Below are 14883 nucleotides of genomic sequence, written 5' to 3' on the forward strand. Positions count from 1 at the left end.
TAGATGACCTCCTGAGGTCTCTTCCAACCCTAATCTTCTGAGAGTCCATGCAGCCCCCTGCCTGACTCTGTAGTGCCCCCATCTCCAGCTCTCGTCAGGCCACTCTCTGAGTCGCTAGTGGGGTTTATCCTCGCCGTGCCCTGTGCTAGCCTCATTGTCCAGCTGGGGGAGCGAGCCCCAGGGCAGGTTCAGTGACTTGCCCAGGTCTCCTGAGTCCCTGCCCAGTGCCTGATCCACTCGCTCATCCTCCCTACTTCTTGCACAAGGTCTCACTTTTGCCTCCCTTCCCACACGTGGGCGCTGTGGAGTGTCCCCCCCTCACCCCGCCACTTGCCTGCCCACACTAAAAATATAAGTCCCCCCAACTGTGCAAAATGGGCCTGGAAATGTACCAGCCCAAGCACCCAATCTCCTTGCCCGCCATCCCTGGATGCCAATAGGTGCAAAAGGGGGTGGGTGTTTTACTCGCCCGTAAATAACACCGATGACACCTCTACTACTCTCCCAGGGTGAGCAGATCCTTTCCCAGGCTGCTGTAACCAGCTCCCACCCATCCAGAAACCTCCATCCAGCCTCCTTTCTGCCTCTGCATTTCTTGAAGCATCACAGGGCTTCCCGCAAGCGCCCAGGAGGGAGGTGTGATCCTGTCTAGGGCAGGTGCAGAACAACGCCAGAGGATGTCGTGAAGGCCAAGACTATACTAGGGTTCAAAAAAGAACTAGATAAGTTCATGGAGGATAGGTCCATCAATGGCTATTAGCCAGGATGGGCAGGGATAGTATCCCTAGCCTCTGTTTGCCAGAAACTGGGAATGGGCAACAGGGGATGGATCACTTGATGATTTCCTGTTCTGTTCATCCCCTCTGGGGCACCTGGCACTGGCCGCTGTTGGTAGACAGGACACTGGGCTAGATGGACCTTTGGTCTGACCCAGTCTGGCCGTTCTTATGTAATGAGCGTAGGGCCTAGTGATGAGAGGATCGGGAAGCACCTGGGATCCCCGGGCAAGGGAGCCCGAGTTAGGCCTGGGAAGAGCAGGAGGGAGCTTTGCACCCCGGGATCAAGGCCATGAATTGGGGCTGGTGCTTGGCAGAGGGACCCGTGAATTGATCAGGGATGCTCCAGGCGTAGGGTCCCCCCAGTGGTGCTCGGAGCGAAGGGCAGCTGTTCCCGGGATCAGAACCTCCGGCTCTCGGGTGGTGGGAAGCGGGGAGGTGGGGGGAGAGCCGGGCCCCAGGCCAGACCTGGGGGGCAAGTTTCGGTGGAACTGACTCAGCAGGGAGTGAGACAGGAGCTCTGCATTCCGCGCGGCGCCGGCATCACGCCTTTCCGTGCCGCGGGGGAGCCAAACCCCCACGCCCCCTGGGTTGCCCGGCCTGGCACAGGAGCCGGGACAGGCTGGAGGGGAGGGGAGAAGCAGGGTGGGGCTGCGGAGGAGGAAGCCTTGGGCTTAAGGGAACTTTCCCACCCCACTCCCTTCCTGCGGCCCCAGGAGTTCGGTAGCTGGGGGTGTTTGTATCCCCCCTCCCCACTCACCAGCTCCACTCTCCTCGCGCCGAGAGTCCCCCGGGCTGCAGGGTGGGACGGCGTGTCCAGGCTCCCCTGCCTGGAGGTTGATCAATGTGTGCCCCCCAGCCAGGCGGGGATCCCAACGTGGGACCTACGTGCCACGCTCGCAGGCTGCATGTCCTGACAGGGCCCTGCCCCCACTTCCCCGCTTCCCATTGACCCGGAGCTGTGGGTTAACGTGGGGAATCCTGGCATGTGACTCTTGGAAGCTTGTCCCCAGCTCATGCCCTCCAGGCGACCTAGAAAGTGACATTCAGGGGAGCCCAGCAGAGCTGGAGTCTGAGACGTCTCGGGCGTACCTTGGAGCATCCCCTCTGACTGGGACCAGCTGGGGTCAAGCCATGATCAGAAACATCAGCTCTGAGTTCGGAGGGATCCTCCCCCACCCCCTGCGTGCTCCCAGCCCATCCCCACGTCTGTCTCCCAAAATCCAGACGCCTCCTTCGCTCCCCCCTCCCAGCTCCAGATCTTGTCAGCTCGCGTCGTGCCATAAATAATACAGCACCGCGAAGACGGCCCCTCCGGCCGAAACCGGCACATGGCCTCCCGCGATTCACCCTGGATAATCATTACAGCGCTAAATATAGCCACGCTCGCAGCTCGGGACCGGCCTCCAGAGAGCATCACCGGAGCAGCGCTTCCGGATGGGGGAGACTTTCAGCCCCCCGCAGCAGGGCGCTCCCCTTCCTCTGCCAGCCCCTCTGTTGGCGTGGACACTGTGCCTGGTGATTAGGGTGGCACCATCAGCTTTCTTCCGAGCCGCCCTGCAAGGTTTTGGCCCTTGTAACCCGGGGTTGCTGCCTCCAGATCACCCCCTTATGGCACGGGGCGGCCCTGCAGCACCCAGCCCTCAGTTTCCCTTCTCGGGTCTTCACAAGAACTCTGCAACCCAAAATACTTCACAAGGTTCCGTCTGGTGTATTGAGTCCTGGCAACGATGTCTCCCCCCGCTGCCCCCCCTGCACCCCCCCCGCCCCCCCGAAAAAAGGAATTCAAACCAAACCCACCGGGTCACACCTCGGAGCACCAGGCCAGGCCTCCCTTCGCTAGCATCTCCCCATATGTGTCTCCCCTGCTGTCTCAGAGACGTCTGCAGTGCCGTAAAAACCCCGCGGCGTCAGTCTCAGATCCCAGGTTAATTGGCTCGGCCTGCGGGGCTGTTTGCATTTGGGCTGCGGCTGGACCCGCCCCCCTCGTGCGGTGTCAGAGCCCTGGCCCGAACGTCTACACTGCTATGTATAGCCCCGATCGCTCCTCTGAAGCCCTTCTGCTTCCCTTGCTTGTCACGTTGCCCATCTGGGATTCCCGTCTGACGGGACGCGGGAGAGGGCTCAGAGCCGGCCTCCCCCGGCTGTCGGAAGCTGGTAGCTCACCAAGAGCAGGGAGCTCGTCTCCTGGGGACGGAGTGGGTGGGATTTGCAGTGCTGCCTGGGGGATTTAGACACCCAGTCCCCATTCAGTTTAATGGGAGCTGAACGTCCAAATCCTTTAGGCTGCTTTGCCGATTTTTCGATTGCTCTGCAGTGACCCCTTTGGCTGACTCGGGAATGGCAGGCAGGGGACAGGGAAACAGGGTACCCTGAAGGGCTCAGGGGGAATGTCTGTTTCCCCAACCTACCGATCCTTCCCAGCCCACGACGGTGCCTTGATTGGTCAAGGTGGCTCTATCCCTCATTGCCTCTGCTCCAGACCCAGCCAATCCTGATGGGGTTGAATTGGCACCTTCTGTTTCCCTCCGGCAGTGCCAGCTGCCCACGGCATCCCACAGCGATCACCCCAATCACACCAGGGTCCCCCCTCCTGACACAGGCTCCTGTTGTGGGGTGAGAGGATTTACCCTTGCGGTGGGGGCCCAACCTTACGTTCCAACCAGGGCCGGCAGAGGCTACTCAAGGGATCCCCGATCACGGGGCCCCGCCCCCCAACTCCTGGAGTGGCGCTGATCCCTATGGGACAGAGGAGATTACAGCTTCATTCTCCAGCAGGCCCCTGGGTGAGCACAGCCCACAGCCCGGTGGCCCCAGGGGGCTGTGATTGTTTCTTCCGGGGAGCAGGGGAGCCGAGTTTGCACCCACCCTCCCGGCAGCTGTATGAGTGGATCAGGGCTTCCTCTGAGGCCGTCAGAAAGGGCAAACCTGCCGTGGCGCTCTCCCCTTGGCTAGTCCCCCATGGCCGGAAGCTGGGATGGCCGTTATACAGTCGCTGTGAGGGAGACTACACCCCTCCCTCCCCCACCCTGCTGAGTTGGATGTGCTGACGCCCAGGGAGATCCTGTGTCAAGAGTTAATTTTACCCTCTGGGCAGTCCGGGCGGCAGAGGGAGGATAAGAAGGCTCCAGGTCACTTTGCTGGTGTTTCGGTGCCCCAGAGGTTACCCGTGCTCCCTGCTGCCGGGTTCACCCCCTTCGCGTTAATCAACCGTCCCGAGGGATCTGCCCCTCTCCCCACGCTTTCGGACTCCTCCAAAGCCTCTGTGACATTGGTCTCTCTCTCTTCCCCGTGCAGGAGGAAGAGAATGGAAACCGAGGAGGTAAGCACCCATCTCTGGCACCCTGCCGCTTGTCTCGTCTATGCACGTGCGTGTGTGTGTGTCACGTGTGTGTGTATGTGTGTGTGTGTGTGTGTGTCCCCGTGTGGCCAGACACGTATGGGTGTCCGTGTGTGAAAGGGAGCCGATTGGTGCTCTGGCCTGCGTTACCGACCAGCCCACACTCAGTACCTCCCCGCCAGGGAAGTGATTGCAGACGATGGTGAGCAGCGGATCAGTGTAGCAGCCGACTGGCCGGGCAGGGAGGGGGGATCTTTCCAGCCCGGATGAGTTACTCGGCTCCCCTTAGTGCGAATGGCCAATCTGCTGAAATAAACGTAGGCCGGAGCTGAACCGGCTCAGCGATTGAGTGGCAGCTCCGTCGCACGCAGAGATGGACAAGCTGGGCACCCCCAATGCCAAGGGAGGCTGCCCTGCCTGCTGGGGCGAACTCAGGAGGAAGCCCGGGTAGAGATGCTGTGGTACGATCCCCCTAACATCCCAGCCATTCGGGGGTCGCTGTCCCCTTCCCCCGCTTACTAGCGATTGCATTATTCATCCCCGAATCCGTTAGGTGATGCCCCATTGGCAATACCTAGATCTGCAGCTTGGGCACTTCCCCACATCTCCGCCCCTAGCTAGGACCTTCCCGACTAGATCCCAGACCCAGCTGGTTCTCCCACCTCCCCCGGCTGCCCGGATGCTCTTCGTTGGCTCCGGCTGTGTGCCGGCCGCAGACCGGGTGCTCCTGGGAAGGGATAAAGCTGGTTTCGGTGCTGTTCATCCCTCCCCAGGCTGGGAACTGACTTGCCCTAGATTTACAGCGTTTCCCCTCAGGGAGGCTGTGCTAATGCCCAGCTGGGGACATTTTGGTTTGGGGGGATCGGAGGGTGCAAAGCGACTCCCTCAGCCTGCCGGGGGGTGCTTTGGGTGCATGTCACTGGCTTTCGCCTTGTTTGTATCTGGATTCTAGGCCGCGGTTTCTTGGTGTCTTGCCCCAGCCAAGAGCCCAGCTGCTGCCCTGGGGGTTACAGTGCAAGACAGGCCCTCTGGCTCTCAGCCCCCGTCGTGTCGTGTCTGAGACAAGCGTAACGCTTGGGCAGTGGGCTAGCAACTGTGAGAGTCAGGCAGCCAGGCTGAGTCCTGGGCTGTGCCCTCCCTGGCCGCAGCTCCGCCAGTGCTCTCCGATGTGACTGGTGACCCCTCCGCCAGCCTTCCTGTCATGGGGCCCATCTGCAGCTCTGGCCTGTGGTCTCCCTGCTGTTCCGCTCTTGGGCTCCCCCTGTGCACAGCTCTGCAAATACTTCCCAGCCCCAACACTCAGCCTCCTTCTGCTGTTCCTCTTCTGGGCACCCCCAAACCCCCACAGGTCCGTCCTCAATCCCGACCCACAGCCCCTTCTGCTGCTCTGCTCCTGGGTCTCCCTCGCGTCTCTCCCAGCGCACCTCAATTCTGTTCCTGTCCCGGGCTCTCCCCCTCCTAACCCCTAGCTCTGGGGATGATCCACCTCCATCCTGGCCTACAGGGGTGCCCAGCCTGGCACTGCCCCCCAGCACCCACGCTCTGAGGCCTCTCCCTGCACAGGGATCGCCAGCCCTGCAGAGTCATGGGGCGGGGGTGGGGGGGTGGGATTGGCCTTGTAGACAGATCCCAGACCAAGCTCCGATCAGGGCCCTAGAGGTGTACAAGTGTCCGTGCCTGAGTGGCGTCTGCTGAGGCCCAGCGGGGGGAGCGCGGGCGCTCCCGGGAGGGCACCTGGACGTAGGGGGGAGCCGTGACTTAGTGACCGAAGCTGCTCTTGGTTTGGCTTTGTGCAGAGGACGGGTCTGAAACCCAGCACCCAGCCTGCACCTCCAGGCTGGAGTTGAGTTAACCGGATCTGATGCAGTCAGAACAGATAGCCACACGCCGGGCTTGACGGAGAACTTCCAGCCCTTTGGGGAGGGGACTGGCTGCAGACGAAGCACGTCTGGAGGCTGGAGGGGAGCCCAGGTGATGGAGCAGGGCGCACACAGGTTACTCCTCAGGCACATCCCCTGCCCCTTCCTGCTCTGCCGTTCCCTGCCCATAACCCTGAACCACCCACAGCCTCTTGCTGGGACAGCAATCCCTTGCGGCCAAAGCATTGTGGGATGGGGTGGGGCGTGGCAAGAAATCGGGGCTGGGGGTTGGGTCCCAAGTGGGGAGAGGCTGAGAACCACCAGTTGAAGAGGGGCTGAAACCTTCCTTCCCTCCCACCCAGGAGGACCTTGTCCCGCTCTCAGCTAACGTACGGCGCCCGAGGACCAGGTTGTTCCTCTGGGTCCTGGCCTTTGAGGTCTGTGTTTGCCGGTGTGGAGCTGCAGTGCTGGAACCTGCTGGTGGTGGTTTTAATTGCGGTGTGTGTTCTGTGTGGCTCTGGCAGTGCGTGTGTGTAGCCAGTGTATGCATGTGAGTGTCTTGTGTGTGTATGACTTGTGTGTGCGCTCAAGCACGTGATACTGTGTGTATGTATCCAGTGCACATGAATGTGTGTGTATCCAGTGTGTGTGCGCTCATGCATGTAGCTCTCTGCGTGTGTAGCCAGTACACTCGAGCGTGTGTGTATCCAGTGTGTGTGCATGTAGCTCTCTGCATGTGTAGCCAGTACACACGAGCGTGTGCGCTCATGCACGTAGTTCTCTGTGTCGCCAGTACACACGAGCGTGTGTGTGTATCCAGTGTGTGTGTGTGTGCTCATGCACATAGTTCTCTGCGTGTGTAGCCCGTACACATGAGTGTGTGTGTGTATCCAGTGTGTGTGTGTGCGCTCATGCACGTAGTTCTCTGCGTGTGTACCCCGTACACATGAGCGTGTGTGTGTATCCAGTGTGTGTGTATGTTCATGCATGTAGTTCTCTGTGTGTGTAGCCCGTACACGAGTGTGTGTATGTGTGTGTGTGTGTGTATCCAGTGTGTGTGCACTCATGCACGTAGTTCTCTGTGTGTGTAGCCCATACACATGCACGTGTGTGTGTATCCAGTGTGTGTGTGCTCATGCATGTAGTTCTCTGCGTGTGTAGCCTGTACACATGAGCGTGTGTGTGTGCGCGCTCATGCACGTAGTTCTCTGCGTGTGTGTGTCCAGTGAGCACGTGTGAGTGCGTGAGTATACAGCATGTACCCATCTTTCCTGTGAGGGACCCACCTGGTGCCGAGCTCTGGTCTCTGACGCACTTTCCCTTCCCTTTCCTGGCGCAGGTCCCCAGCGGAGCCGCCTGGAGCCCATGGACACCATCTTTGTGAAGAATGTGAAGGAAGATGGGCCTGCGCACCAGGCTGGCCTCCGCACAGGTGAGGGAGCCCCCCACTGGGTACCATGCACCCCACTGGGTGGGGGCGACCTGGGGGACTGTACTGGGAAAGCCAGTGGCAAAGTGCTCCTGGCGGGGATTGAAATCCAGTGGACTGAGGGCTCACATTGGAAACAGACCGAAAAACCCTTCTAGTGAATTCAAATGCTTGGTAAACAGCTGGGGGTGAACAGGGCTTTGTTAAAGATTCAAACCCACGTTCTGGACTGGGGTCTCTAGGGTTACACCCCTTGACATTGCTGGGGTCTCTAGGGTTACAAACAAGCAGGCAGAAAACAATCTTTAGGCCAAATCAAGGCACAAATTCAGTGCCTGCCCTGTCTGTCTGCAGGGGCCCAAGGGACAAATCTGGCAGGCGCCTGTCTGCAGAGCACAGGGCATGAGCTGAACCCCACTGAATACCAGGGGAGGCGCCGATGGAGGTGGGAGCAGAGAGGGAAGGAGACTGGCACTCTGTGAATTAGCAGCAAAGCCATTTCACGCAGAGGAGCGAGAGAGAAGCTTTGATTCCTTCTAACTCCAGCGAGTCCTGCCAGGCTCCCTCCGGCGCGTCTCTTAGCTCCGTTCAGCTGGGGGGGGGAACCGGTGGTGGAGCCTGGGCCAGAGCCAGAATCGCTTCTCAAGCGGTAATTAACTAATGGGGGGTGGGGAGTGGAAGTGCGTCCTGGGTGCACGGGACATGGCTGGGGCTTTCACTGCAGATCCCCTAACGGGTCTGTAGTCCCTGGCTCCACCCAGAGGACATCTTCTCAACCCCTTCCATGCTCCTGGGCTGCTCTTCTTCGCTGTGTGCCAGCCACGTAGCCATCCTGCAGCGCCCGGGGGCGTGCCCCTGCCATCCGGCGGCGGGCTGAAAGGGGGGGCGTTGGGGCATAGGGAGTCGCCATAGCCCGATGGCAGCAGAACCTAGGGAACCCCATAAGAGAACCTCACTGGACAGGCCTCACCTCAGAGCTCACAGCCTGGGGGAAAACGTCCTTGTCCTTGTGTGACATTTGTCCATACGGCGTCCTGTCCGCCCGAGTGGATCGTTCGCTCCAGGCTGTGGCTAGGGGCAGAGGGAAGGGGCTTTCTCTCTCTCCCCCCTCCTTGCCCATTGTTCTATCCTACGAGCTCTGAAAGCAGTTGTCTGTTGCCACCATCTGCTGGTGCCCACACGGAGCAGCGCAGGGGCTGGCACTTTTGGACCCCCAGGTGTCGGTGGCGACAGCAGTAACCGTTCTGCCAGCGCTCAGGGTGGGGATGGCATGTGCCCGGCTAAAATGACCAGGCAGTAAACCGGAAGGAAGGCGCTGTGTGTTGTATCCTCTGGGCCAGACGTCAGCTGGCACGAACCTGGGGCGCTCCCTTGTCTTCGGTGGAGCAGTGCCGAGTGAGGCCAGGCGAGGGTCCCGCCCTGCCGTGGCTCCCTGGCCCAGCCGCTGAGCGCTCGTGAACAGGGACAGGGCTGCAAAGGGGACGGGTCGTCTGCCCGACGGGCTGAGGCAAGAGATTAGTCGGAGACAAAGCCAGCTCCGTGTGCGCAAAGGCAAGAACGATTTCCAGCGCCATTGCTGGGGACAGAGGGGGGCTCTCTTAACTCCGCTGCCCCTCCTCCTGCGAGGTGCCGAGTGCCCCCACGGGTAGCGGCATGCTATGGGCGGTATCGCACGTTGCTATGGTTACCACCAGCTGTGCTCGCTCCCGGTTGGCTAGCTGCTCTCCCATTCACGCGTGGGCCCGCGGTTATGTTCCCTCTGCAGGAGACCGGCTTGTCAAGGTGAACGGGGAGAGCATCATCGGGAAAACCTACTCCCAGGTCATAGCGCTGATCCAGAACAGGTGAGAGCATGCTTGTGCCACAGGGTGGGGGGCCGGATACGCCCCGGGGCGAGACTGCTGGCTGAGACGAAGTGCCCCCTGGGGGCTCAGGCCAAAATGTTCACACTCAAATCCGCCATCTAGGCCCAGATCCTCAAAGGTGCGTGGGCGCCTAACTCCCAGTGGGGCCAGTGCTAATTGGGTGCCTAAACACCTTGGAGGAGCTGGGCCCTAGACCAAGCTTTTCCAAAGTGACGAGTGATTTTTGGGTGGCCACCTTGAGACACCCCAAGGGGCCTGATTTGCATGAAGTACTGAGGTCTGGCCCCAGGAAGGTGGGTCCCCATCGCCAGGCACTTGGGAAAAAGCCGTTTATTTATGTGCCCCAGTATGGATTACTGGCAGGTGCCGGATCGGCTGCCGTACTCGCCCTCTGGCGGGTGTGGGCACTGCTGCCCACGTTGCCGGGACACCACAGGGCAGCTTAATTCCCCGACTCCTTTGCCCTAAGATGTTGCCTGTGGCGGTGCTGGTGAAACCTGGCGTGACAACAAATCAGCCAGATTTGGAGCAGCCCTGCTCCTCTTCTCGCCGGGGGGCCAGGGGCACAGGTCGGCGCAGAAGGGAGGTGCAGCGTTTCAGTCTGTCCAGCGCTGAGTTGATGGATGTGGGAGAATTTCCTACCTCCCCTTCGTTCTCACGCGCTCCCTGACACACCGAAAAGGGAAGAAAGAAGCCAGTGTGTGTGTGTCTGTCTCTCTTTGGAGCTGGGATTTAATTAATGACCTGGATTTGTGTGTGTTGCACTCTGTGTGTAACTACTGATTAGATAGGGGAGATAGAGGGGCAAACCTGACCGTGATAGCTCCTAAATATAGCACCTGGGGAACGAACCAAATGAAAGTGATCTGGATACGAACTAAATATAAGATACGGCCCTGGGTGCTAAATGCATTTGGAAAAATACCCGGTGGCAGTCAGCAGGGGAGGGGAATGGTGGGGGCTATATGCTGTCGACTGGCTCTCAAACTGAAATGGGTTTTCCTGGGGGTTTGTTGCAGTTTCTTGCCATGGCTTGTGCTTTTCGCTAGTTGAGAGAGAAATAAGCAGCCACTGTCACCAAAGGAACAGGGAGTGGTCGTGTGGCTAGAGCAGGGGATGCGGAACCAGAACTCCTGGGTTCCAGGCCTGGCTCTGTGACGGAGCATGGTCTAATAGTTAGAGCAGGGACTGGGAGCTAGGGCTTCTGGGTTCTATCTTGGTCTCTGGGAGGGAATGTTGGCTAATGGTTAGAGCAGGGACTGGGAGCTAGGGCTTCTGGGTTCTATCTTGGTCTCTGGGAGGGAATGTTGGCTAATGGTTAGAGCGGGGGACCGGCCCTAGGACTCCTGGGTTCCATTCTGCTCCCTGTGAGGGTATGTTAGAGCAGGGGGACTAGGGGTCAGGACTCCCAGCCCTTTTCTCGATGCAAGTTCGCAATGGTGGGCTTGGCAGAGCCGAGTTGGGAGGAGGGACTGAAGGAGAGAGGGTGGGCGAGTGCCTCCCGGGGGTGGGGAAGGGCCCTGCTCCGACTAAGGGAGAGGTGAGATGAGCTACAGGCGTGGAGGGGACATGGTGCAGCAGGCACCTTTGCCAGGTGCGCCGCTCCAGTTAGCGGGCGGCTGTGTGGTCTGTGAGTCAATGCCCAGCCCAGGGCTGGATCTGAGAGCTGTTGCTGGCTGTGCACCCCCATGCAGCTAGCGGGGGGTGTGTGTGTGTGTGCGCGTAGCTACACGGTGACAGGTCCTGTCTTTTGCATGTGGCGTTAAGACAAAGTCTTTCCTGTCCCCTGGGAAGGAAAATGGCCCATCGTGGCGGCTTGGCCGCTGTCTCCTCGGGGAGTAACAGCAGCGTCTACTGTCCCGGGCTGCACGTGTGAGCTGCTGCTGCTGCATGGGCCCTGGGCTGCTGGGATCTTCCGGCTCCAACCCTTGGAGTAAAACCGCTGCCCTGCGAATCCCCAGCCCAGTTCTCGTGCAGTAGCCCGGGGCCGCGATGCTGCAGATCTGCAGCCTTTAAACGGTGCTGGGGAATTTAACTTAAAAAACAAAAAAACCCACCATCCTTGTTCCTTCGGCGTTAACTCCTACTAATCAGATACCCCCGCCCCTGGCCGCAGCCAGCCGGACACCGGGTCAGTGGGGATTGAACCCTGGACTTCCAGCACCAAAAGCACACGCCTCAGTCACTTGAGCTTCGAGGGTGAATCCCAGAGCTGCCTGTCAGTCGCAGGCCTTGCCTCCTTCCCAGCCACTCGCACAGCATCAGGTGGGGAGTGCTGTCCTGTGCGTCTGGAACCCACCTCGGCTGCTGAGTCCTGGCGTCCGGTCGCTGCCTCTGGTCCCGGCGGGGCTCGGCGCCTGGCTGCACGCGGTATCCGGACCCTGACGCGCTCTGCCTTTCCCTCTCTCTGCAGTGACGATGCCTTGGAACTCTCCATCATGCCCAAAGACGAGGACGTCCTCCAGCTGGTGAGCCTTTTGCTGCTGAACTCTCCCGGTGCTAAGCAGGGTGCGCCATGCCCTGCACAGAGCCCTTCCCCCTTACTGGTGGGTGGGACTGACCCAGAGCCCCTAGCCGGGCATTCTTCGGGCAGTGGGGCTGGGCACTGCCGCTCTCCAGGGTACCAGAGCAGATGACAGTCTGGGGGCCACATGGGCACCTTGTCAGGTGCACCTGAGTCACCCTCTTCTTACCCGTGGAGGGGCAGCCGGCAGAGAGAACAGCTCCCCGCATTCAATACGCCGCCGTGTGGCCCTGTTGCATGCTGGGACTTGTAGTCTCCGCAGGGACGTGTCCAGTTATGAAAAGCAAGGGGCCATGTGTTGTGCAGTGTGCGGGCTGCACGCTGGCCTAGCCCTGCTTCCTCTGCAAGGCTGCCAGGCGCGCGTCATGCCCAAGAGGGTGCGTGTGGCCGCCAAGGGGCTGATGGGACAGTGGGAGGCTGAGGGCTGCCAGATCAGCGTGACGAGGCTGATTGCAGGGGGAGGGTTATCTGGGCAAACCTGATGTTGGGGCCCTGCTCCAGCAGATTAGCAGCGGCCATCTGTGCGAGTGGTGTGAACCGTGGTACTTAAAATCCCTCGCGCCTGAGCCCCTCCCTCAATTGGGGGTGAGGCTGGTGGAATTTGGGGGGGGCTTTAGGGTTCCCTTTAATAGCAGCCCGACGGGATGTCATTTTCTTGGGGTGCCATGCATCAGTTGGGGTTGGTGTGTTCTGAATTCAAGGCTGGTTGCTGGGATTGGGGGTTTGCCAGTTCTGAATGCTGCTGGCCTGTTCATCTCGACCCTGTTTGAAATCCATTCCCGTCTCCTGCCCTGGGCTGACTGGCCACCTCCTCTGGTTGCAGCTGCAAACATCCACTGCGCTGGGAGAGCGGGGAGGGATGGAACGAGGAAGGGGCATCCGGGGCGGGGGGGGGCAGCGTGCGAGGAGGGAGATGGAATAAAGTCGACCCTGGTTGTAAGTGACAGATCATTGGGTGTTGGGCCGGGGTCGGTCGCCATGACGTGGCTGTTGGGGGGTGGGATGGAGGTAGGACCATCCCAGATCACCCTGCAGAGAAGAGGCACGTCTAGCAGTGCAGGGAATGAGCCAGGGGTGGATGGGGGGAGCTTGTCCAGAGATGTGGTGGCTTCACCATCACTCCGAGTCCCTCCGTGAAGATGGGGGACGTTTCTGGGAGACACGCTGTAGTGCCGCCCAAGGGTGGTCGGGCTGGGTGTAGGAATCGCTGGGCAGGCTTCCATGGCAGGTCGGACTAGATGCTCCCAGCGGCCTGCAGTTCCGTCCCCGGGCAGGTGGGCTGAGCTGTGTTAAAGGAGCGGTGCTAGCCCTGGCAGAGCCGGGGAGCGGCTCCGTGCCCCAGGGAATGGAGGAGGGGGACAAAGTCATCGGAGCCCACTGACCCCACGGCCTGGCGTGCAGAGCCTGTTGCCGCCAGGGCGCGAAGCAGCACCAGGTCATCGAGGCGTGATTGACACAGGACCCACCCCCTCTTCCCCACTCTTGGATGCTGGCTAGGGGGTGAGGGGAGTTTGTCTCCTTGGGCAAGAAAGATCCTCCGTTCGGTCCCCATCCCTTAGAAGCTTGGGTGTCAGCAGTACGCTGGGGGGCGGGGAGGGCAGAGCTCTTGTGATCCACCCGCCCTGAGGCCATACAGAGCAAGGGGAACCCCAAACGTACCCAAGGCCTGCATGAGAGCCACTCCCAGGGCCCCGGAGCGTCACAGGCTACTCTAAAGCCGTCAGGGAAGTCCCTGGGTTCCAAACCCTCCAGCTTCAGGGCCTTCGCAACCACTGGGGTCAGGAAGGAACGGCTCCCCTGGGCAGGTTCGGGGTTAGTGCCTAATTGCCTGGTTTGTGTTGGCACTACTGTGATATACGGGACAACAGAGATCAGGGCCCCATTGTGCTGGGGGCTGCCCAGACACACAGTATGAGACAGTCCCTGCCCCGAAGAGCTTACAGTCGAAATAGACAAAGAGTGATAGGGGAAACTGAGGCACCAAGTGGGGGCCTGGCATGCCCAAGGTCACCTGGCAGGTCAATGGCAGAGCGGGGAATTGGATCCCTTTTGCACCTTCCTCTGATACGTCTGGGGCTGACCTCTGGCGGGCTCAGGGTCCCAGCCTAGCTGGGCCATGGCTGCGATCAGGCGGGGCACGTCCTCTCGAGTTACCCCGGGGATGAATTTGGCCCAGCTCTCCTCAGCCAAGGCACCGGCCTATGGGTGTGTTTGGAGCGACTGGTTTTTGAACCAGGGCGGTGCAGTTTCGGGTGTCTGCCTGCCTGCGTCTGTCTTTCTGTCTGTGCGTGTGATGCAGCCGACCCTCCTGGAGCAGGGCCGCAGAGGAGACCCAGGAGGTGCGAAAGGAGCTGGATGCCAAGGGCCAGCTTTGTTTCCCGGCTCGGATTCCAAGGAACCTTTGTGTGGGTTTCCCCGGCCCGGTGCTGGGCTGGGGGCGTGGGCATTCCTGCGGTGTGCGGCTCCGGCGGCCAATGGCAGGCCTCAGCCAGGAGCTCCCTGCAGCTCGGGGGGGGGCCCTCTCCTCCCTCCCGCCTCAGGACGTCCCAGTCGCAAAATCCCCAAACAACTTAAAAGGAAAAATTGAGAAGGAAATGTTAGTCTGGGCCAGGGCTGTGCCCGGGGAGCGGCCAGCCGAGGGAGAAGGCTGCCGGATTGAGGGCGGTAAAGAGCTCTGTGCTGCCGATGCCTGTGTTACATGGGATCCCGGTAGTCGGTGCGTATTATATTATTGTTCGATCGTCTATCTTATTCGGATTGAACGTGTTTATTACGGTAGTGCCGGAGCCCACCGAGAACAGGGCCCCATTGTGCCAGGCGCTGTACAAGCCTAGAATAAGAAACGGCGTCTGTAGAGAGAAACGCCGGCGGGGGGCTCCCTTTATTCCCGTGCACAGGAAACCTCCCAAAGCTGAACCGGCTACTCGTAAAGGCGAGCGTTTAACTCTCTGGCTGTAGCTTGAGCAGGTTAAAGGGGGGGGGGGTCCTTCAGTAGCTGGAACAGTTTGGGAAGGAAGCCCAGGGCTCCGGCAGCCCCTTTAAGCGAGTGTGTCGGAGCTCCCCACCGCTCCGCTCCTTTTTTGGATCAGA

The 14883-nt window shown here is 60.2% G+C and overlaps 1 protein-coding gene across 1 annotated transcript in view; it reads left to right on the top strand.

Annotated features, from left to right (window-relative positions):
• ARHGAP23 (Rho GTPase activating protein 23) overlaps positions 1 to 14883 on the top strand; it is a 67292-nt gene that overhangs the window by 17146 nt on the left and 35263 nt on the right. The window contains exons 3-7 of the mRNA XM_034755648.1: positions 4074 to 4098; positions 6338 to 6351; positions 7323 to 7407; positions 9170 to 9248; positions 11683 to 11737. Coding sequence (XP_034611539.1) covers positions 4074 to 4098; positions 6338 to 6351; positions 7323 to 7407; positions 9170 to 9248; positions 11683 to 11737 — 258 coding nt within the window. The remainder of the gene's footprint in view (positions 1 to 4073; positions 4099 to 6337; positions 6352 to 7322; positions 7408 to 9169; positions 9249 to 11682; positions 11738 to 14883) is intronic.

This window comes from Trachemys scripta, chromosome 23 (assembly GCF_013100865.1).
Source record: "Trachemys scripta elegans isolate TJP31775 chromosome 23, CAS_Tse_1.0, whole genome shotgun sequence".
In the NCBI taxonomy this organism is placed as follows: domain Eukaryota; kingdom Metazoa; phylum Chordata; order Testudines; family Emydidae; genus Trachemys; species Trachemys scripta.